This window comes from Fundulus heteroclitus, unplaced genomic scaffold (genome assembly GCF_011125445.2).
Source record: "Fundulus heteroclitus isolate FHET01 unplaced genomic scaffold, MU-UCD_Fhet_4.1 scaffold_56, whole genome shotgun sequence".
Lineage (NCBI taxonomy): Eukaryota > Metazoa > Chordata > Actinopteri > Cyprinodontiformes > Fundulidae > Fundulus > Fundulus heteroclitus.
In genome coordinates this window covers 1,429,452-1,452,930 of record NW_023396989.1, presented here as the reverse complement: position 1 = coordinate 1,452,930, position 23,479 = coordinate 1,429,452, and the positions used below count along the sequence as shown (strand labels likewise).

The following is a 23,479-nucleotide window of genomic DNA, read 5'->3' as shown; positions in this document are numbered from 1 at the left end:
TGCAGCCTGAAGGCTTTAATCAGAGGAGGAGGAGGAGGAGCTCTGATGAAGATCATCTGAGGAACAAGCTGCCAAACATTAAAACGTCACAAAGATCTCAGCTGGAACCTGAGAGACGGAGAAAGAGAACAAATCCTGAGAAAATTAATAGAAAACTTCAGTTAAAATTTAAAGCTGCAGCTGGTAATCCTGCTCAGAAACACTTTTTGTCCTTCTGGGTGAAATCATCCATCCTGACAGTCAATACATTATTATATATTCAGAAAAAGGAGGTTAAAAAATGAGATCTCTGTAAAAACTCTGACCAATCCCTGCCCTTCGGCCCGAATGGAAACAACCAATCAGATGCCTTCATGTCTCATCCTGCCCCTCTGTCCTTTGAGTCCAGGGCCTTCGCCTTATCTGTTGGTTAATATCATTCTGACGCGCTGATATAAACACGTTACTCGTTAGTTTCCACTCGCTAGCTGTGCATTTTCATTATTAATCCTTTATTTATACACGTTAGTCCCTCAAGTCTCATTTACAAGAGAGACCTGTTCACACACATAAAATTACAACAATTTACGCCAGCAATCACACATTTAAACGTATGTAGTGAGGGCGGGACTACCAACGAGAACAAGGTGCAGTGATGAGTGTTTTTACTGAATCTAAGCGCTCCATGAGTCACAGCATCCAGCAGTTAGCAGCTTCTGCTAGCTAAAGAGCTGACAGGCGTCCATACAGACAATATGTCCGCAGTCTGGAACCGTCATGAAGATGGCCTGATATGAGAAACGTAACTTATTTTAATAAAATTATCCTAGCTTTAGCTAAAGCATCATGGATATGTACGCCAAGGTGTTTATAGACGATCAAAATCAACGTACCGTCCTTGTTTTGTGACAATAATGGGCTTAGATAAGGAAACGTTCTATTAGCAAATAAAATACCTTTATTTTTACCTGCATTCAGTACCAACCGTAGTTCTGAAAGCTGAGACTGAATGGTGCCAAAGGAAGCCGGCAGATGTTGAAAGACAAAATCAGTGGATTTATAACAGTAGATCACAGAGTCATCAGCATAGAGATGCAGAGCTGTGTGTTTATGGAAATGCTGAATAGAGTGGGCCCTAAAATTAAGCCTTTAGGGACTCTTTTTTTAATTTCTAATAACGTGATGTTAGACCACCAGGTTGTACACACTGTTTACAGCTTGTGTTTCTTTTCTGATGGAAGACACCTAAACAACATCCAAACCAGAGTTTGTTGCTTTTGCTCATAGGCCAATTCTCTCATAAGCATCTTAGTTTAGGCCTTTTATTCTTATGACTTTATAGACGGCATGTTTTTATTTTAAATGGCTAAAACCTTCACAAAGTAAAGCCAGACAAATGAACTGCTGATCAATGTCCCACAGGAATCTGTCATTTAACATAATTAACTAAATAACTAAATGTTATGTTCAGTAACATTAGTGAAAAATTTTTTTTTGACACCAGTTGGTTGATTTTTGGCATTTTTGTATCCCTGAGCATCACACAGTGACCATTAAACATGCTGTGGCTGAATATTTGTGTGGGTATTAGTAATCATGATCAAGAAGACCAGATCTATCCTGGTGTAGAACTGTTAATGATCTGAGTCACGTTAACAGACAATATGCTCTAATATCATCAGATGTTCGACAATCCCAGTTCAAATCACCAATCAATATCATTTATTAGTTTGAACGCAGATGAATAAATCTATCAGACATTTAAACTGAAAACCACCAAAAGCTGTGTTTTAAACCTTGTATGAACTTGTTTAGAGTTCAGGAAGTTTTTAGTCAGAATCTCACCGCATCTTTTACTTCTTCCGCGTCTTAAACTTTAACATTCTGAGAGGTTTAATCTTCCAGCTTTTAATTAAGGAGAGCAGACTGTTTAGCGCCTCCATCCATCATCTTCTCAGTTCTCCAGGAACTCATCTCTGGGCTTCAAGAGAACCGCAGAAAAGATCCACGAGCCGCAGAAGCTGCAGCTTCTTGGCTTTTTTCATGTCTGTGCATTAAGCCTGAAATCAGTCAGAGCAGAACCAGCGGCTCTCATTAGTCTGAGGTTTATCTCAGGAACTTAGCGCCTGCAGCGGATTCCCACCGGCTCAGAGAGGAAGATCTGATCTAATCACCCCCCCCCCCCCCCCCCCCCCCCCCAGGCCCCCTCCTCCCCCCCCTCCCCCACCTCTGTCTTCAAACATCGCCGTGTTTGCTGAAAGTTTACAGAGACCACCAAGGAAGCAGCCTCCCCGCCTTGAGGTGTCGCCACACCAGGACGTCAGGAGCCAACGGCTGCACCCCCCACCATCGTCAGGGACAAGGGGGCCCAGCAGGACGCGGCACAGGGCCCCCCCCACACAACGGCCCCCACAGCTGTGAACACAGGACGAGTAAAACCTTCACCTGCAGCTGAGGCCTGTGGCTAAACACCAGGAACAGGGCCGCTTCAACGCTGGGAGGGGCCTCAGGGCCAGGAGCTGCTACTGGGCCCCCGATAGCCCCCATGAAGCACTGATCATCATCACAACTTGGGAAAAAATATATATATTCCAGATTATTTTATATATACACACACACAGGTAAAGGTGTCTGAAGACTACTGGTCAGTAACTAATCCTTGAAACGCAGCAAAAGGCGTAACGCTGAAAAAATATAATCTGTTGTGGTACGTTGGATGTTTTTTTTAACTAAATAGACAAAAGAAACAAAAAGATTGTCAGTTATTGTCCACTTTATTTTTTCTGAATAAAGGCATGCTTAGAGGGTTGATGTCCTGCAAAATTCACTTTTTTAGCCCTTAAATCCATGTTGTTGTGTACTTGGAGTCTGTAGGAGTGCAGGAAATGTTAATGTCTGACCAGGAGCTGAGCAGGTATCTTTAGATTCACGGCAAATTCTACAATATTTGCTGCAGAGCTGCTAAACAAGGTCATGAACTTCCAATTTACCAATTTTGTGAAACTGTAATTTTTATTACTCTGAGTGATTTTGTAAACGGTAAATGAACTGAACTTCTGTTTACCCAATTGCATGCACATTCATATACCACTATGCAGATCAGTAGTTCAACTTGGAGTTAAGTGCCTTGCCCTGAGACACATGTGTGACTGGAGGAAGCTGGAATCAAACCCACAACCTTCTGATTGCAATGACAACCACTACTCCACCAATTGAGCCACAGTTGTCCCTATTCATCTAAGCTGAAGATGCTGACGCTACAAGAGGATCGGTCATACGTCATTAAACTGTCCCCAGACTACAAAAATGGCCGAACAGGGCGGAGTGTAGCGCTCCGTGACCTGAGGGGTGGGGGGGGGGGGGGTGCTACTAAGATCAGGGGGTAGAAGAGGGGCTGTGGGGCAACAATAGTGAGGAACTCAGACCAAAGTTTTGCTGTTCCACTTTATAGAAACCATAACTGAATGATTTACACGTGAAAATTAAGATACAAAAAACATGATAAATTCCCTTTAAGACGGCAATGCTAAGTTTAGCTGTACATGATTGAGTTAGCGGTCTGCTTTTCTATTTTATTTCTATTATCCTAGTTTTCAGAAAATTGTGTCTTTTTTTAAATATTAAAAGTTAATATTAGCTTTGGTGTGCTAATATTAGCACACTGAAGCTAATATTAACTTTGGTGTGCTAATGTTAGCATACTTATGTCAACAATAAATAATTTAGCGTGCCTACGTTGTCTTTGCTCATGTTTTGGCTCAACTTTAGCCAAAGGAGTTGAACATTTACTGCTGAAATGTGAACTAAACCTGTAGCTTTTTACTGGACTTGTTTAACGGTCTGATCAGCAACACGTCAGAGAATTAATTAACCTGAAAAACGAGCCACAATTCAGTGCTTCTGAGTTATTACACTGCAAAAAGGGAACCAAAAGTAAGTAACATTTTCTTGAAATAAGTATATTTTTCCGTGATTTGAGCAACTAAATAAGACTATTTGCCAATGGAATTAGTATTTCCACCCCTAAAATAAGATAATTAGATATCCGGCATTGGAAATAAGATGGAGACGATTTGTTCTTATTTTAAGTGCAAAAATCCTATTTTCCCTTGATTTGAGCAGCTAAATAAGACCTATTTGCCAAAAATGTTTAGCTGCTCAAATCAAGGGAAAAACCACTAATTACAAGAAAATTTGACTTACTTTTCGTGCCCTTTTTGCAGTGTAGCAGAGGTGCTAACAATGGTATTATATGCTTTTTCAGCTTTACTAAGGATAATGTTCTTTCAGTAAATATCTATTATAGTCATACTCTAAAGGTTGTCGTATAGCTCCACATTTATTTTTACTGCTGTATGATGTAAACAGTGGATAAAAAAACTTAAAACCTGTTTGTGTCTCTAAAGAGCGGTGACTCAAGCAGGTTGATGGGTGTAGTTCTGCTTCGCTGACCTTTGCTTTGTGGAGCTAATAAATGTGGAGCAGCGGCAGGTTTTTAAAGAACCGACTCAAACAGAAAAAAAAGCGCTGAAGCTAATTTCTAAAGGAACTCGGTGACCTTTAAATGAGAAATCAGCTGCTTCAGGAAACCATCTGTGTGTTAAAACTTTGAGTGAACCCGATTCTGTTACAGGCTGTTAGATTTTATGCTCGTCTCGCTGAGCTTTGAGTTGTTGCTTTATTAGCTCTGGATCTAAAGGCGACGTTTAAATAGGAACAAGCCTCTGACTAATCTGAACATTAAACTGTGAAATAACAGATAAACCACAGATGGATTTTACCTATAAACCTTCATGTTTGTCAGATATTCCATCACTCTGATGAAGAATCAGCAGGTTTAGCCTTAATTATTCCCCGTCAGTTTCCTCATGTTTTGTTGTACTGAATCTTATCTTTTCCTTCACACAATCCTAAAACCTTAACGCCTCAGTGTAAAGCCTCCCGCCCTTCATTTACAGGATTAAACCAGCAGCAATCAGGAACATCAAGTTCTCCAGGAGAAATAAAAGCAGCAGCAAAGCAAAGGGAGGAAAAAAGATCCGCTCCGACAAATAAAAACCCACATCAGTCGGGCGTCTCGCTCAGATCTGTGAGACGTAAACAAGACGAGCGGCGAAGGAACCCCTTCAGATATGATCTGTTCATCCGATTATTAAAACCCTCAGATCCTGCAGACTGATCCAAGCCTGCAGAGAGAGGATCCGCTCCTCTGTTTCACAAATAAACACCAACCGGCTTCAGTCTGTTTCTCAGAGCTGACGGCTGGAAGGTTTCAGCTTCGGCTGTAATTTCAACTCTGGATGTTCGATGTTCTGCAGATAAAACAGGCAGCAAGTCTTCAGACTAGTGAGTTTTCTGATTAGTGAGTTTTCTTTAAAAAAGGAATAAAACTCGTTGTTGTGGTGAAAGTAAAGAAGTCCTAGTCAGAGTGAGCCAGAGCTCTCAAGCCTCATGCAGTTAGCATGAGTCACGAGTATTTTCCTGTCACGCTACACCGACCCTCACGCTGAAAACAAAGGCTTGGGTTAGGGCTAGGTTAACCCTAACCCTAACCCTAGCCTAACCTAGCCTAGACAGAAACGGCTGAGATGGATCCGGTCACTCTGTTCAGAACTTAGTCTGACGCCATGCTCACATCAAATACGGTGCGGGTTGTGGTTCTCTGGTTATGGTACTGGCGAGAACAGAAGTTCATGTGGTCCTTTCTGTTGCTGTCCCTCATAAATGATTAAAAATTATCCGTACGCATAGACATCCTATTTCATCCTCCAAAAGCCCATCTGTTTCCTCGTGTTTCTGTGTCGCAGTTCTGCTTACACTAGCCAAGCTAGCGTAAGTTGGTGATTTTATCCTGAAATTCACCGGAACTTTATTCTGTCCAGCGTCCAACGTTTCCTGTTTAAACAGCGCTGCACAGCCTCCTGCTGTGCGTCATGCGTCTCATGTGAGTTCACACACTGAATTTTAATCATCTGGGTTCCTTGGGGCGCTACAACCGGATCCTCACCCTCACCCCCCCATAGAGCTGTTTCAGGCTTTTTCACAGCTCAGTGGGCACCTGTAGCTCCTGCTGCTGTTAGCGTTAACAAAGTAACGCATTAACAGAGTTCACAGTTCACAGTAACCTTAACCATCCCACTCTGAACTAATCACACAACGTGAGAGTTCTGTTGAGCTGAACTCAATATCACAAGCCATCAGGAAATGAAGTTGCTTGTTTGTTAGCATGCAACATGCTAAAGTTAGCATGCAACATGTTGGAGAGGTTTTAAACCGTTTTTGGGACGGTGATTATAACATCAATGCTCTAATGTCAAGAATATCAACATAAAGGTAAACATTTGCGTGCTAATGTTAGCGCTGAAAATACTAAAGAGTACACATTTAGCATATGCTAAAGTTAGCATGGTAGATACTGAAGATATTCACAGCTTAATATTATGATAACGATGTTGAGATGCTTCCACCAGGACAGGAACTAAAAAGTTAACACGCCGTGCTAACAGTAACATGCTAGGTGCTGGAAAACTGTGGGGAGAACTTTCTGCATATGGTGAGTTTTAATGTTAGCGTGCTAATAACATGAAAACATGATACCATGTGCATCACGGTTAGCATGGTGACGGAAGCGCACGTGGCTAACTGAGTGGTTTTCTTACCAAAACTACATTTTATACCAAAGCAACCTTTTTTAAAAAAGTGGCTCATTTCAGCTTCATGTTGAGGTTTTGAGAAATGATGTCCAGGAAAGATATTTTGTGAATAGTTTTCAGCCCAAGCTAAAACTGTACTTTCTACCTGTGGGATTTTTAGATATTAAATAATATGGGACCATGCTGCTGGTTTAACCCGCTCAGCTCCACCGGAGCTGCGGCGTTAACTGATAGCCTGAAGGAGTTCAGAACCAACACCAGAACCGTCAGCTTCTCAAACCAACACGTTTTCCTTCCGCCGTCAGGTTTTAAAAGCAAAGCCTGTGTGATGGAGCGTGTCGTTAATCTGTCCACACGCCGCGCGTTTACCCTCCTCCAGCTCAGAGACGCTGTCAGGCTTTAGCCGACCCTCCTCCCCGCCAGCACAGCTAAAATTACCCTGCATGCATCTGCTTGTTCCTGTAAAGCACCTCTGCTCCCTCAGACTCCACGTCGTCTGTAATGATACCCCCCCCCCTCCCAGAGGCCCCCGGGGCCCTCGCTTCACTTCCTGGGTAAAGCTCCTCTGCCTCCATGTTGCTGTGACACACTTCGCTCTCCTCCAGGTCAAAGCTGCTGCTTTTTCCGTCCAGCGCCGTTCCCACAGTGACGTCTGCTCCCACCAGAGAGTCAGCTTACAGTGTTCCTACAGTGGGCTCAAAGGTCCCCGCTGGTTCCCAACTGAAGCAGACCACCGGCTGGAAAAACAGCCGCTGAAGCTTTTTGAACAGGAAACTATCAATTTGCTGGTTTAGAACAACTAAGCGGCTGCAGTTAGAGTGAAATCTGCTGAGCTGGGGATGCAGGTCTGAGTCCTCCACAGTAAAAACACTGGAGCAGCTGGAACAGCTCCTAGAACCTGGAGCCAACCACACAGGAACCAGGAAGTCATCAGAGCATCAGGGACACGCTGAGCCAGAACAGCAGCCGGTTTCCTCCTGATGAGTTCAGGTTCTGACCCACAACATCAGTTCTGGGCTGGAACCGGACACCCAGAGACAGCGTCTGAATTTAGAACATTAAATCTGCAGGAAACCCTTCGGTTCCACAAGAAGAACCTGGGACACAACCTTTTTGGTCGATGTGTTACTTTCTCTGTATTTACTAGAGCTGGAACAAGAAAGCCAGAACAATTCATGAAGATTTGCCCTCATCGTTGCATTTCTTGGGACCTGAACCAGATAATTCATCACGGTTCTAAATCTGGTTCCCCTTCTGGCATCTGGAACATTTCCCCAGGATTCTGAGGTCTGTCCTCCAAACCTTCTACTGAGGACAAACCAGCTGCTTGAAGCTCTGGTGCTTCTAAAGACCTTCTGGTGCGGTTCTGTCTGAACTGGACCGAATCGTCCACTAACCAGGAGAACCTGCAGGTTCTGCTGCTTCATGCCGAGCCGCACTGATCCTCTGCTGAAGGCGCTGCTGATAAGCCAGATGTCTGTAAAGCCGCTGCAGATCCTATCTGGGCTCAGGCTGTTTAGTCTGAGCCCAGACGGTCCTGTTCATTCATGTGTCTGAGCCGACAAAACCAGGACCGGCTCCCCAGCCCGACCCTGCAGCCAGGCTGTGGGACGGCTGAGCAGAACCTCGTAGAACCTCGTAGAACCTCGTAGAACCTCGTAGAACCCGATCCAGCATCATGGATGCTGCAGGAGAAGGTTCAGGCGGTACAACGCAGCAGGAGAGGCGGTTCTGCCTCCATGATGATCCTGTGAGGTAAGATGGAAAGTGTCGGAGCGGAGGCTGACCTGTAATTACAGCATCCTGCCACTTTATCACCTCGTCATGGAGGTTTGATCCAGATGCCTAATAACACGCTGAGGAAGCTGACGAGCTCCGACATGACGGCCGACGCAGCGTCGCGTCTGCAGCGCCGCATCTGCAGCGCCGCATCTGCAGCGTCTGCAGCATCTGCCGCGTCTGCAGCGCCGCGTCTGCAGCGTCTGCAGCGTCTGCAGCGCCGCGTCTGCAGCGTCTGCAGCGTCTGCAGCGCCTGCAGCGTCTGCAGCGTCTGCAGCGCCGCATCTGCAGCGTCTGCAGCGTCTGCAGCGCCGCATCTGCAGCGTCTGCAGCGCCGCGTCTGCAGCGTCTGCAGCGTCTGCAGCGCCGCGTCTGCAGCGTCTGCAGGGTCTGCAGCATCTGCAGCGTCTGCAGCGCCGCGTCTGCAGCGTCTGCAGGGTCTGCAGCATCTGCAGCGTCTGCAGCGCCGCATCTGCAGCGTCTGCAGCGTCTGCAGCGCCGCATCTGCAGCGTCTGCAGCGCCGCGTCTGCAGCGTCTGCAGCGCCGCATCTGCAGCGTCTGCAGCGCCGCGTCTGCAGCGTCTGCAGGGTCTGCAGCATCTGCAGCGTCTGCAGCGCCGCGTCTGCAGCGTCTGCAGCGCCGCGTCTGCAGCGTCTGCAGCGTCTGCAGCGTCTGCAGCGCCGCGTCTGCAGCGTCTGCAGCGTCTGCAGCGTCTGCAGCATCTGCAGCGTCTGCAGGGTCTGCAGCATCTGCAGCGTCTGCAGCGCCGCATCTGCAGCGTCTGCAGCGCCGCGTCTGCAGCGTCTGCAGCGTCTGCAGCGTCTGCAGCGTCTGCAGCGCCGCGTCTGCAGCGTCTGCAGCGTCTGCAGCGTCTGCAGCGTCTGCAGCGTCTGCAGCGTCTGCAGCGTCTGCAGCGCCGCATCTGCAGCGTCTGCAGCGTCTGCAGCTCCTGCAGCGTCTGCAGCGTCTGCAGCGTCTGCAGCGTCTGCAGCGCCGCATCTGCAGCGTCTGCAGCGTCTGCAGCATCTGCAGCGTCTGCAGCGTCGCCTGAGCTCCTCACAGCTCAGCGCTGCTGATGAAGCTCTCCGCCATCGTCTTCCTCACATAAATGCTCCTGCAGGCCACTGCTGCAGCCTGAGTACCGACAGTGAACGCGGTCCCTGAACGCACCACGGGCCTTTTAATTAGCACACAGCAACAAGAATGCAGAGTCTGAGCTTCAAAGTGATGAGTGAACAAACACAGAGCAGCAGCTCCAACACGACCGGCAGGAGAAGAAAGGAGGTTTATTTGTTGGGGGGGGGGGGCAGGTAAATACAGACCCTGAAGTTCCTCAGTTTAGACATTACAACAACTTCCTGCTTCACAGCTCCAGACATCAAGCTAACAGACGTCCAACAGAGCCCAGGCTGGACCTCTGAACCTGCAGAAGATCAGAAATAAAGTCCTCTGTGGATGTTTCCATGTTTAAAACACACAGCTATGAAATAACGCTGACCAAAGCAGCTTTAACTGATGTTATATTACACAGCAGGAAGCTTTCAGAAGCTGCTTCACTGACAGACCAACCACCCAGAACCATCCAGAACCATCCAGAACATCTGTGAGGATCCTCATGAAGATCTGCTTTCCATCACAGCCGCCTGACACTGAAGGCTGCGCTGTCGGCCCACTTTGCTCTGCTCCACGGCTTAAAGCTGCACCAAGGGGGCAGAACCTTTAGACCGGACGCCCGTCCTCAAGCAACCGGGATTCCAACCCGGGACCCCGTGCTGCAGCTTGGATGACATGATTAAATTCATTGATGACCTTCAAGGACCTTAATTATAGCAGGATGGACCAGGAGATGGACAGATGGACCACCAGTCTGTGGTGGTTCTGGTCATGATCCTGACTCACAGAACCAGATCCTGCATGAAAGTTTCTGAAAGGAGTTCATTCTGCAGACCAGCTGAGCTACAGCCAGAATCCACGGGGGGGGGGTTTGGACTCTGAGGTTCCAAGAACAGAACCTCAGGTTCTAAGAACAGAACCTCAGAGATGCAGGTTTGTGGGTCAAAGAGCAGCTGACTGAGGAAATGTTTGTGTCTGGAAGCTCCGGTGAGGAGGAGGAGGAGGAGGAGGAGGAGGAAGAGGAGCAGATAAACTCCTCGCTTGTTCCTGCGGACGGGAGGAAGTCGGTGAAAAGTCAGCGGAGTTCAGGCGCTCCGTGTGAAGCAGAGAAGTGAAGCAGGAGAAGCCTCCTCCTCTGATCTCCTGATACGACCGAGGAAAAGGCCGAATTCCTCAGATGACTGGAGACGAAGACGAGGAGGAGGAGGAGGAAGAGGAGGAGGAGGAGGAGGAGGAAGAGGAGGAGGTGGTGTGATTTGTGGAGCAGCAGCAGGTTCAGGGTCGCCTCACGCTCACAGCGTTTATCAGCCTGTGGTGCCGTCATCGGATCACCTGAACAGGTGATTCACAGACCTGCAGCTGACGGAGGAGGTTCTGGAGAGGTTCTGGAGAGCGGACCGAGGAGCGGAACCTCAGGAACCCCAGAGAACTTCAGCCTGCTGAGCTTCAGAGCTGCAGAGACAAACCAGTTCAGACGCTTCAGCCCAGAAAACTCCAAATGAATCGTTTGTTGACACAGAAGTCTGGATCCGGATCAGTCAGGAGGAAACGGATCCTCAGGTTTTCCTCCCAGTTCTCCCTGAACAGACGCCAGGAGGAGAGAACCCGACAGAAACAGAACAGACCAAGGCCAAACCAGCGCAGATAAGGAACCTCTCCGCGGGTCTAATCTCCTCCGTCCGGTACCGAGTCGCCTTGACCTGCAGCCGGAGGCGTCAAGGTTACGAGATAACGTGGAGAACCTGAACGCCTCACGCAGGAACACCTCCCTTCCAGAGGGATGAACCACCGTCTGCAGGGAACCAGAACCAGAACCAGAACCGGCTCATCTTCCAACAGATTCAGACCTTCACTTCATGTGGACCTGTGGTCTAACTAGGAGGGAACAAAGAAAAGAGAAAAATGTTCTGTGGTTCTGAACCCGGTTCTGGAAAGCAGAAGTTCTTCACGCTCCGGTTCCAGGAGGTCCAGAACTTAGGGTTAATATCGGCTCCATGCGTGTTCATGGAACCTTCTGTTCCCATGAAGCCTCAGCTGCAGTCCGGATCATCGGGCTTTCCGTTGTTGGACCGGTTCCGTCGGGTCGTTCTGACGGGCCATAAATCTAGAACCTAGTAAACCCGACATGACGGCGCTGACGGACGAAGCAGCTGGAGGAGAAACCCAGCTGCTTCCTGCTTAACCCAGAACCGTCTGGACCGAGAACAGAACCGCTCCGTATGACTGATGACCCGGTGATGTTCTGACAGCCAGAATATCAGAGTTCTGACCCGGTGTTCTGGGTCAGTCCGGTCTCAGAGTTTGTCCTGAAGCTTTCAACACAGCGTCCAGAACCTTTCAGTCCATCTGTAGAACCTCCAACAGAACCACAATGGACCTGGTTCTGCTGCTGTCGGTGATGGGCCTGATTGATGGACCGTATCTGGTCGGTCCGGTACCAGACGGAGAACGTAGAGAGAACCCGGTCTTCCCCTGGCCCGGTTCCTCCCAGAGGAAAGGAACCTTCTGCAGAACCTCCCTCCGGGTTCTCTAAGCTCCATTTGGACCCGGATCAGTAGGTTTTCCAGAACATGTGACCTGAGGCCTAAAAGTTCTGGTTGGATCCAAACACGGTTCCTCTCCTAGTTCTAACAATACCTGCAGAGAACGGTTCTCCCAGGTTTCACTTTTATTCTGTTTAATGGTTCCTTGAGCTGGTTTCTGCTGGAGTTCTGGTCCATAAACGGGTTCAACCACCAGTTCCATTCAGAACCAGAACCTGATTCAAGCTGTTAGCCAAAGAACCGGTTCTCCCAAACCATCATCATCATTATTATTATTATCATCATCATGACTATTATTATTATTATTATTATTATCATTATCATCATCATTATTATCATCATCATCATCATCATCATTATTATCATTATTATTATTATTATTATTATTATTGTTTTTATTGTTTTTATTATTATCATTATCATTATTATTATTATTATTATTATTATTATTATTATTATTATTATTATCACCATCATTATTATCATTATTATCATCATTATTAATTATTATTATTATTATTATTATCATCATTATTAATATTATCATTATTATTATCATTATTATTATTATCATTATTATTGTTTATATTCTGGGTTGAAGGTTCTGCAGAGACGTCCGGGTCGGTTTTCCAGATGAAAGTCTTTCTGGGCCCGGCGAGCGGCCGTGGCGTCACATGGAGGATTCCCAATCATCTGAGGTGGAAGCTGATCCGCTTCAGCACCTAGAACTCTTTGAAGTCTGGACATCCAGGCAGAACCTCCTCTGGCGGGTCAGAACCAAACAGCTGAGTTCCTCCTCTGTGAAACGTCTCAGAGTTCCTGCAGCTGTGCAGCAGCAATCATCTCCACACATCACAGTTTCCCACGCCGAGCTCATTCCTGAGCCCCCCCCCACCGGTTCAGAGCGCTGTAATTCACAGCAGCTGGCCGCTCCGCAGAAAACACACGGCTGGTTGGGAAACGGGCTTTTCCCACACAGAACCGCGGTTCCTGAAGGAGTCGTAGCGTCAGAATCACAGAGATTCTGTTTCTGACCCAGAAAAACCAAAAAGTCAAACTTCAGGTCCGGTTCTGGCTGAATACGAGGAAAAATCTCCAAATGTGAGACTTTATTCTGCAGGTTTTGTGTTTTAAAGCAACTAAAATGTGTTTATTGTTCTCTTTATTCAACCTTTTCTGAATCCACCTCCTTTTTACAAAATTAAAAACGCAAACAAAGCCATTCTTTCCAACACAAGATCCGGACCACGAACGCCTCGTTTGAAGCTCAGGTTCTCCTGAAGCTGCTGACGTCAGACTGAAACATGTTTACAAAAAATAACACTTCTGTTCCCTTTAAACGCTCGTTTCACCATAAATATGAGTAATCTAACATCTGCTGCCTGATTGGTTCTTTTCTGTCTGATTTTCCTCTCAGGTCCTTTAGAGCACCTTAGATAGAGCTACATCTAGAAAAGAGTCTTAAACATTAACGACTGCAGCAGATCAAGTTAAACCTTTAGGTCTGAATTATTTCGGCTCTTTCTTTCTGCTGCAGGACTTCAGAATCAGTCTGGAGGAAAATGAGCCATCAGCTGCACAAAGAAACAGAATTACAGTCAAAGTGCAGCAAATTAAAACTCAGACCTTTTTATTTAACTTTTTTAGATATTAATAATGGTAAAAGTTTGGCTTTAAGGAGTGTGCACACAAACATTTAGTGAAACTGGAATATAAAATGCTGAAGTTTAAGGCAGGAAGTGTAGATTAATTCCTATATTAATAAGATACGTCTGCTGTGTAAACTGATTTTCTCCGTAGTTAAACCACTGATTTTATCTCCCTCTATGCTGACGACATATTTCTATATTGTATATATTATATATTATATATTTCTATATTCCACTACAGCCACACAAAGGATCACCTGAGCAAAGAAAACAAAAAAGCTAAACCAAATTTACATGTCTGTAGAAGTAATGCATAAAGTCCATGAGTTAAATTTAAAAACTAATAAAAGACACGATGGAAACAAAGTTATTTCTAAGGACAGAAACGAGTTGATTGTTGCTGCGTTGACTCTACTAAATAAAAATGATTTTATTTGGTCTCTACGCCGATGACAAAACTCTGGTCAAAGAAAACCAAACGACCAAGTTGTCCAGGTTTCAACGACTCTAAAGTCAAAATAAAGTGAAATTTCAGAAACATTTCAAACTGCCAGCAAAGCTGCGACTGAAGCTGATTTTGTGCACAAAGAAGATTCAGTTTCTTCTTTTCTGTCACTTCGGCTACGTAAACATTTGTGTTCTGATTTTATTGGTACTCTACGCTGACGACACGACTCTCTTCCACTACGGCTTGTCTTCGCCGTCAACCAAAACCCAAATTACTGGTTTTGTACACAATCTGGTCCTTTGAAGAGGTTCTGATGGACCGCTCCAGACTTCTTTACCTGTGAGGTTTTCAACATTTAGATAAAAAGAAACTGTCAAAAACAGAACAGGTCAGCAGGATGTAAGCTGTCCCTGATGATCTGGTCCTTAACGAGCCTCCAGACCCGGTCTGTGACAAAGCTGGCAGAATATATATATATATATATATATATATATATATATATATATATATATATATATATATATATATATATAATATAATATAGTGTTCTGTTGCACAGACAGCCTCAGACTAAGAGGCCGGTTGTTCTGAAGCGTTCTCAGGACTCCCCGTCACCTTCTCCTTTTATCCACCGGGGAGCAGACACTAGAGGGGCCCGTCCTCAGCGACCAAATGAATATTCAACACTCCTGATCAGGGAGGAATCTGGAGGGTTTGACATCAGTTTGGAGTCTCTAGATGGAATCTGGTTAAACTTTGATTAAACAGCAGGAGCTGAACTGTTGGTAGAGAAATCCATCTGGACTTCAGGTCTTCTGATCCAGTCCAGCCTGGTCCAGAACTTCTCTGTGTGATCCAGACTTTCCTCTAATCTTTGACTGATTAGCGGTTCTTCAGACCTTCTGATGGTCTTTAGATTTTGGCTGTTTTTAGTTTCCATCCCGCCTCAGAACACGGTCCGAGTTCTCTCTTCTGTTCATCTTCCTGTGAGAAGCTAAAGTCTACTATTGGTGCTTTAAAAAGAGGACTGCAGGCTGCAGGCCTCCACTCCTCCTCCTGCATCCATCTGCAGGTTTTCTTCTTTGTGCCTCTTTCATGTGGCCCCGGGGCCCGTCTCTGCACAGTCAAGTCAGAACACGTCGCCTTCCTGCCGCACTTCAAAGAGTCCAAACGCAGCGAGCTGCAGGCAGATCTGAGCTCACAGCAGGTTTCCTGAGATTAAAGACGAGGCTTTGTCCTCCTCAGAGATCCCAGACAGGTGTCCACCACCAGGACCCAGCAGAGGTCCTTCCATCCGCATCGGTTCCTCTCCCGTTCCTCTGGGCCGAATGCGCTCGTCTGGGAACTGTGGCCAACAGGTGGCGCTATCAGCTGGAAATAAAACTGAAACAGACCTGAACAAAAGCGCCTCAGGTTCTGATCGGGTTCTGATCGGGTTCTGATCGGGTTCGTCTCACAGCAGAACCAGCCATGGATCACATGATCAGCTCATCGGCCCAGAAAACAGAAAATCTTAGAAAAAGATTTTATAAGCGAGAAGTTTTCTGGTTGCCTTTTGTCACCAAGCGGCTGAACATCTCAGCCCACCTTTACCTGGTGATGAAGACTGTGCTAAAAACAGTGATGAAGACCCTGTCCATGTTACTCTGGGGGGGGGGGGGGGGGGGGGGGGGGCTGCAGCTGATCTGGGATGAGCAGGATGACAGCAGTCCTCTGGAATGTCCTGCTTTTAAACCTCCGACTGCAGAAAATAGACCTCTGCAGACACGTACACTGACCTGAGCACGCTTGTTTTAATTAGAAACTGTTTGACATCAAACTGTAGATCTGTCTCTTATAGAGAGCCCCGTCCATCTAGTCAGAAGCAGTCGCTGTACTGCAGATCCAGTTAAATTCTCTATGTTTTCTGCTGGTATTTAACGTTCTTCCTGTTTTTACATTAGGTTCTACCGCCCCAGTAACATCTGACCCATAAACAAACTGAACGTTCTCAGCTGGTTCTGGTTCCTCTGGAGTTTTATCTGTGAGAAAAACATCAAACTAGGGGAAAAAGTTCTTAGTTACCAAATTCATGAACTGATTCGGACCAAGTTAAAAGAACGAGACGTAAAAACGCCCCGAATCATCGAACAACCAGAGATCACATTCCTGCACCTTCAGAACCTTCAGAACCTTCAGAACCAAGAGGCTTTATTGTCATTATGACGACATTTAGGGAGACGTCGGCTCTGAATGCAGCACAGAGAAGATGATGGAGCGATGAAGAGGAGCGTTCATAGAGGAGCCGCTCAGAAATGCAAAACACAATATGAACATTTAAAGTTAAGCCATCAAGAGAAAGGTTAATAGGTAATAAGGAATGTTTAAATAAATATAAATAAATGTGGGTTCCTGGGCCAGCAGAGGAAAACTAAACGCATCAACCAAACGTCCTTCCCTTTAAGGGTTTACTTAGTTTTGGATCCTGCAGCCGTTCCCGGGAACCTAAAAGGATCACACTGCTATAAGGGAACTAAAAGTAAGTCAAAGTTTCTTGAAATGAATGTATTGTCATTTAAGCAGGTAAATAAGACTATTTGCCAATGGAATAAGATTTTTGCACTTAAAATAGGAACATTTCATCTCTATTATCTTATTTCAAGTGCAGAATGTCTAATTATCTTATTTTAGGGGTAAAAATACTCATTCCACTGGCAGATAATCTTATTTACCTGCTTAAATCAAGGAAAGATAAATTACTTTCAAGAACATTTGACTAACTAACCCTAAAATGAATCTGTGGACTCACAGCCGTCCCAGCTGAGGAGCTCAGCCTGAGGACGGACCTTCTCTGACCGGCCTAAGCTCTGGTAGACCTGCAGATAAACCTGCTGCTGGCCGGTCAGAACCAGGGGGTTCCATCTGGGCTGGAGACACATTACAGAACCTCTAAGGTCCATTACTTCACTAAACATATCTCAATCATATGATGTTAGAACATTTGCTGCTACCGGCCCATTTTTATCTGATGCAGCTGAGACATCTACAGCCACACAGCCTGAGGAGCTGAGACCCCCAGAACCTCCCTCAGTGCCTGGATCAGAGGGGGCTGGTACACCAGGACCAGGACCGGGACCCGGACCAGGACCGGGACCCGGACCAGGACCGGGACCAGGACCAGGACCAGGACCAGGACCCGGACCAGGACCGGGACCAGGACCAGGACCGGGACCAGGACCCGGAGCAGGACCAGGACCTGGAGCTGCTCCTGGTAGGGCAGCAGCTCCTCCAGCCCAACAATGGAGACTGGGCCCTGAACAGAAGGACTCCCAGTTTCATCACAGCCTCAGGTCTGACTGATCTGAGGTCTGCAGAGTCCAGCTAACCCCCAGAGACCCGGACCCACACCAGAACCCTCCCAGCAGCCTCTGATCAGCTCAGTGCGGACGGACCGGGGTCTCATACCGGCGCGGCGGGGCCCTGAGGCCGGGGGTCTTACCGAGGTGCAGGGTGAGGTTGATGGAGTTGGGGTACTGGATCCCCGCCAGCATGGTCTGGCTCTGCCACCAGGTGGCGTCCTGCTGGTTGTTGTAGTCGGTCAGGTACGCGGCGTTGTGGTGGTTCCGCGGGTCCCGCGCGTCGCAGATGTGGCAGGACTTGGTGACCCCGGTGGCCCCGGTCTGGACGCAGTACTCCTCCGGCGGGGAGCCGCAGGTGTTGGTGGCCTCCACCGTCACGTTGAAGGCCGCGTTCACGAACTCGGGCATGCAGCGCTGCGGCCGGCCCTGCTCGTCCGCGCACTCGTCCATGGCGCCGCGGACGCAGAGCGCGGCCACCCAGCTGCAGGCCACCAGAGCCCGGATCAGATCCTGCATCCTGGCCGCCCGCCCCGTCCTCCTGCTCGGTCTCCAGACGCCCATCAGAACTCTCCCAGAACTCTCCCAGAACTCTCCCAGAACTTTCCAGAACTTTTTCCCGTTAGTTTCCCGCAGAAACAATCCTGGACTGGAGGATCCTGGAAAACAGCAGCCTCTGGTGTCTCCGGGCTCCGCGGCTCTGGCCCGGCTCTCTGCTGCTGCTCTCTGGTTCTCTGAGGTCGCTCAGCTCTTTGTGCCCTCCGCCATGCACCCAGAACTCCAGCAGGAAAAGACTGGAGTCCAGACTACACCCAGTGCGCTACTGCGCAGCTCCGAGGCGCACAGACTGCGCAGAGTCCGCCTCTTCCTCCACAGCCACCAAATCACCGCAGAGCCGCTGCGCACCCGCAATCACTGCGCACTGCGGGACGCTCCGCACACTTTTCAAACTCAGATTTAACGCAGTTACAGTTACGTGTTGATTAACTAACTGGAGATAAAGTCACTACAACTTCCTGCTGCGGGGGAAAATCTGCCAGGAAAAGCAGAGAAAACGTCCCTCTGGGTCCTGGTCGAGTCCAGGCGCAGTGGTGACGCGAGCAGGGGCGTCCCCAGCCTGGGACCCGCGGGAGGACAGAGCCCCTTGGTGGACAAACGTCACACTTTTAGCATTTTATTCAAACTGAGAAATTAAAACAGAATATTTCTGCTTTTATTACAAAAACTCTTCGCTTATATTTCATTTTTTACCCTTTAGGCTTTTTTTCCTGTGTTAATTTTTATTTCTGTTCCTTTTACTTTCCATTAGGGTGGAGATGGAGGCGTCAGAGACGTGGAGCTCAAAGATGGCAATGGCGGATTCAGGCAGGGGCGCGGGTGGCGCGCGCACCCCCTTTTGGAGACGAAAATGATTTTTTTAGAGCGGACGGGCATTGGGCGGAAGCTGTACTTTTTTTTTTTTTTACCTCAGAGTGGCCATCGCTCTGGTCGTACTATCTTTGATGTGTCAATCAAACAATTCAACCAATCAAATCAACGACTGAAGACAACATACTAGCCAATTACAGCTGGAGAGGGGCGGGTCACTTGGTCATACAAATAGCTTTCAGAGCGAAGCCGGCGGCGTGGCTCGGCTGTGGTCACCGTCGGTGTAGGTAGAGCGGGATGGATATTCGGTGTGATTACCAAACAATTAGAAGAAGAGACAAAGAAGCAAGCGAGAACGAGCTGGAAGCAGCGCTATTAATTTCTGTTTGAAACGTCTGTTTGAAGTCAACACTGGAGTAAACATTGATGCTAGGAGGGTTAGCTAGACAGCTAGCAGCACAAGGAGCAAAACTCAGGAGTAAAACTGCCAAACTGAAGAAACTTGGGTTACTTCAGGTAGAAGGGAACTCTGCTTTGTTCTTATTCTTGTGCTCCTAGCTGCTGTAATTACAGAACCTCTTCTAGTATGAATTTTTATTTCAGTCAGTGTTCAGCCTGACACCATTGCTCATGTTTATGTATGCTAATGCTTGACTTTTGAGTCAAGACAGCTCTACAGGTTGTTGTATCTCACTGTTAGGTTCCATCTCAAACCAGCATAAAACCTGCCCAACTAAAAAGAAAAAAACAAGCCCAAATCTCAAGCTCTCTTATGTTAAAAGCGCAGAAGTATGAAACACATGAGAACATGCCACTATGTACACAAAATGTACAATCAGTCAACCAAATAACACACAAAATCACTTTAACAACCATGATATATCAACCGGGAAAAAAAACCTTACCTTAATATAAACTTAATTTGTCTTATAGAGCTCAATAAAACATTTTTCTTTTAGTAGAACTCAACCCCTATAGGGGGATTTACAGAGACCAATACAATTTCATAGTGACACTTGATTAACCATTATTATTTTCTTGTTTTATTATAACAATCAATATTATTCATAATATCTATTATTCATTGATGATGTCAGATTCGACTCATTTAAAAAATAAATTGACCAGTAAAATGAGTTCAATGAGATGGCATTTTATTAAAATGGTTTTAGTTTTTTTCCAGACATGGACAACCATTGTGATATATATTTTGTTAGTAATTCTTTCTAAAAGCCCAACAAATGTAAAAAGCTTCCCAAATTTTTACAACCAGCCCATAACCTATTTTAGCTCATTGTGTTCAAAAGAAGCCTAATTGGGTGGAAAGCTGCCTAATTTGGTAACACTGAATAAACTATATCTTTTTGTTTGATTTTTTTTTTTAGATTTTGGGATTTTATTGAGAGTTTGTTTCTTAACACTGTAGGAGATGTCACAGAGCCACTGTTCAGCCTAAAGCATGTAAAATGCTTTTTTTTTTTTTTTTTTAAGGTGTGCCCCCCTGAAAAGTGTAATGCCCTCCTGTAATTTGTTTCTGCAGCCAGGTCTGTCCGAGCATGAATTTGAATTGCTCACAGCTCAGGTCTCGCGTTATTACAACGCGATTAAAACTATTTCAAAGCAACTTGCATATGATGAACGATGAGAGTGAGAAATAGATCTTTACATCATATAAACATGATCTACCATCAGGATCAACATTCAGGCAGGAAATGAAGTTGTGGCACACAAAGTGGTCATCATCAGTGGAAAAACTCAGCTCTCTCCCTGAAATTCTAAGGATAACAAATATGAAGTGCTACCCAAACATTTCTATGATTCTTCACCTTCTGTCAGTTATACCTGTTACGAGGTACAGCTACGTCCATTTTACTAAATAAATATAATTTCTGGAAATAAAGAAAATCTTTGTTTGATTAATTGTTGATAAGAATATTTTTTTAAGGATAATTCTTTCTTCAAACTACTTTTTAACCTTGTGCATGCTGTAAAAACCAAGAAATTTTGTCTTAAAAATTCTTTTTCAATTAAAATAATATAATCATGCTAATTCCACTTATGTTCATCCATTAAAATGATTATCAATTCAAAAACCCATAGATGAATAATTAGGGTAGTGTGGAAGAGTAAAGATGGCATTCTATGGTCATTTAGCCTCACATTGTCTTGACATGACCCTTACGTGCGCACCCCCCTTTGAAAAATCCTGGATCCGCCCCTGGATGGATGCTGAAAACAGGAGATTTAATAAAAGTTTTCACGCCTCTTACAAAGAGTAGAAATCCTTTTTCTCTATTCTATAACAGAAATACAGAAAAATGTTTATTCCTCAAAAAATGACAAACTATTTGGCTTCTATGTGAGTTTTAAGAGCTGCTCCTCTTTCTTTAAATCAGAACCAAACTTGTTGGCTGAATGGAAATAAAATGAAATCTGCCCAGGGTGTGAATACTTTTGAGCAGCACATATCAGCTGATGTCTGTTGGTATTTCAGCGTTTTGCTGAATCACAGAAACAAATGACGCTACATTAACTTGTTACTAAAGATTTTAGACTGCTGGTTCTGATCCATGTTTAGTCCAGTTGAGATTCTGAGCCGTGACCAAACCAACCCTTCTGCTCTGCTGACACTAGATATGATTCATCTGGGCAATAAACACGACTCCTCACAGCAGATTCTACAGAACCACTTTAGTGGATCAGTTTTCAAAGCGGGTTTGAACCCACAACCCGAGCGGACGGTTCCTCCTCCAAACGAAACATTCATGAGACAAACCTGCCGTAGAAAATGATGAAGCAGTGAAATGAACACCACTAAGTCAGAGAGAACCTGCTGGTTCTGTAGCTTTGGAGTGGACTTTCTACCAATCAGATCCAGTTCTAAAAACGGTTCTGGAAACGTGGAAAGTTCTGGCGCTTCATTGATGAGCGGTGTCATAATGGTATCAGTGATTAGAGGAAAGTGGACCCATCCAGTTTGGGCTAATTAGAACCTCTTCATCCTGACCCCGCCCAACAAGAACCAGTACCTAAAACCTGCTGTGGATTCAGAACCAGACTGATCGACCCGGTCTTCCTGTTGTAACGCCAGGTCCAGTTTTATTACTCAGGCTTTATAAACAGAGGCATCAGAGATTAGTGGCTTTAAACTTTAGGTTTGTAGTAAAAAAAATAAATCAGAAAACAAAAAATAAAGATGAAAAACTCCAGTCAACGTCCAACAAGTCCAGTTCTGACACTACAGTTAAAGTTTCTGACCCTTAAACTGTTATTTGGACCAGAAAAATGAAGTTTGGTCCGTTCTAAACCCAGAATCAGCCACAGACAGAAGATCAGAACATCATCTGCATAGTGGCGGACAGAGACAGTTTAAACCGGGCTTAAACTTGTTCTAACAGAACCTAATGGAATAAAGGAAAGGGGCATGGGGAACACCACATGTAAATCAAACGCTTGTTCTTGAATAATCTGCTGATTTAAATGGAAACGTCTGAGAACATAATTTGAAAGGATGCCAGAGACAGTTTCTGCTCAGCAGCAGGACCGTTGAATCAGGTCTGGTTCTGCTGTCGATCATTTGTCTCCTCCTGCTGGAAACTCTCCCCAGAATTACCCGACCTCTAGAAATTAAAGGCTCTTTTTCTCCTTTTAAATTCAATTCCATTAAGTTTTATTTATATAGCTTTAATTAACATCACATTATGTCATCTCAATTCTCTTTCCAGAGTCAGACTCCATCAGATCCTCCAGGTTGGTGAGAAAGTTTCCTCTCTAAGGAAACCCAGCAGGTTGCATCAAGTCTCTCCAAGCAGCATTCACTCCTCCTGAAAGAGCGTAGAGCCACAGTGGACAGTCGTCTGCATTGTTGATGGCTTTGCAGCAATCCCTCATACTGAGCATGCATGAAGCGACAGTGGAGAGGAAAACTCCCCTTTAACAGGGAGGAGAACCTCCAGCAGAACCAGAACCAGGCTCAGTGTGAACGCTCATCTGCCTCCACCCACTGGGGCTTAGAGAAGACAGAGCAGAGACACAGAAAGCTCAGAAGCTCACATTGACCCAGGAGTACTTTCTATGTTAGAGAAGACAGAGCAGAGACACAGAAAGCACAGAAGCTCACATTGACCCAGGAGTACTTTCTATGTTAGAGAAGACAGAGCAGAGACACAGAAAGCTCAGAAGCTCACATTGACCCAGGAGTACTTTCTATGGTAGATGGTAATAGAGGATGATCTGCCTCCCCTGATGATGTCACAGCTAACAGAACGCCAGACCAGGTGTACCTTCTATGAAGAGAAAAATGACAGAGAACAAAAAGTTAAAAGCTGGAATAACAACAAACAATGCAGATTGGAGAGCAGTAGGAGAACTCAGCAGAGAGAGAGAAATAGACGCTGATGTCCTCCAGCAGCCTAAGCCTATAGCAGCATAACTATAGAGATAGCTCAGGGTAACATGAGCCACTCTGACTAGAAGCTTTGTCACAAAGGAAAGTTTTAAGATTAGTCTTAAAAGTAGACGGGGTGTCTGCCTCACGGACCAAAACTGGGAGTTGGTTCCACAGGAGAGGAGCCTGATAGCTAAAGGATCTGCCTCCCATTCTACTTTTAG

The 23,479-nt window shown here is 45.8% G+C and overlaps 2 protein-coding genes across 2 annotated transcripts in view; one reads left to right on the top strand and one right to left on the bottom strand.

Annotated features, from left to right (window-relative positions):
* The window catches only part of LOC118556338 (laminin subunit gamma-1-like), a 50,317-nt gene extending 31,964 nt beyond the window's left edge, over positions 1 to 18,353 (bottom strand). The window contains exon 1 of the mRNA XM_036133013.1: positions 17,644 to 18,353. Coding sequence (XP_035988906.1) covers positions 17,644 to 18,064 — 421 coding nt within the window. The 5' untranslated portion in view covers positions 18,065 to 18,353. The remainder of the gene's footprint in view (positions 1 to 17,643) is intronic.
* The window catches only part of LOC105922418 (M1-specific T cell receptor alpha chain-like), a 571,536-nt gene that overhangs the window by 192,779 nt on the left and 355,278 nt on the right, over positions 1 to 23,479 (top strand). The gene's annotated exons all lie outside the window — the stretch shown is intronic.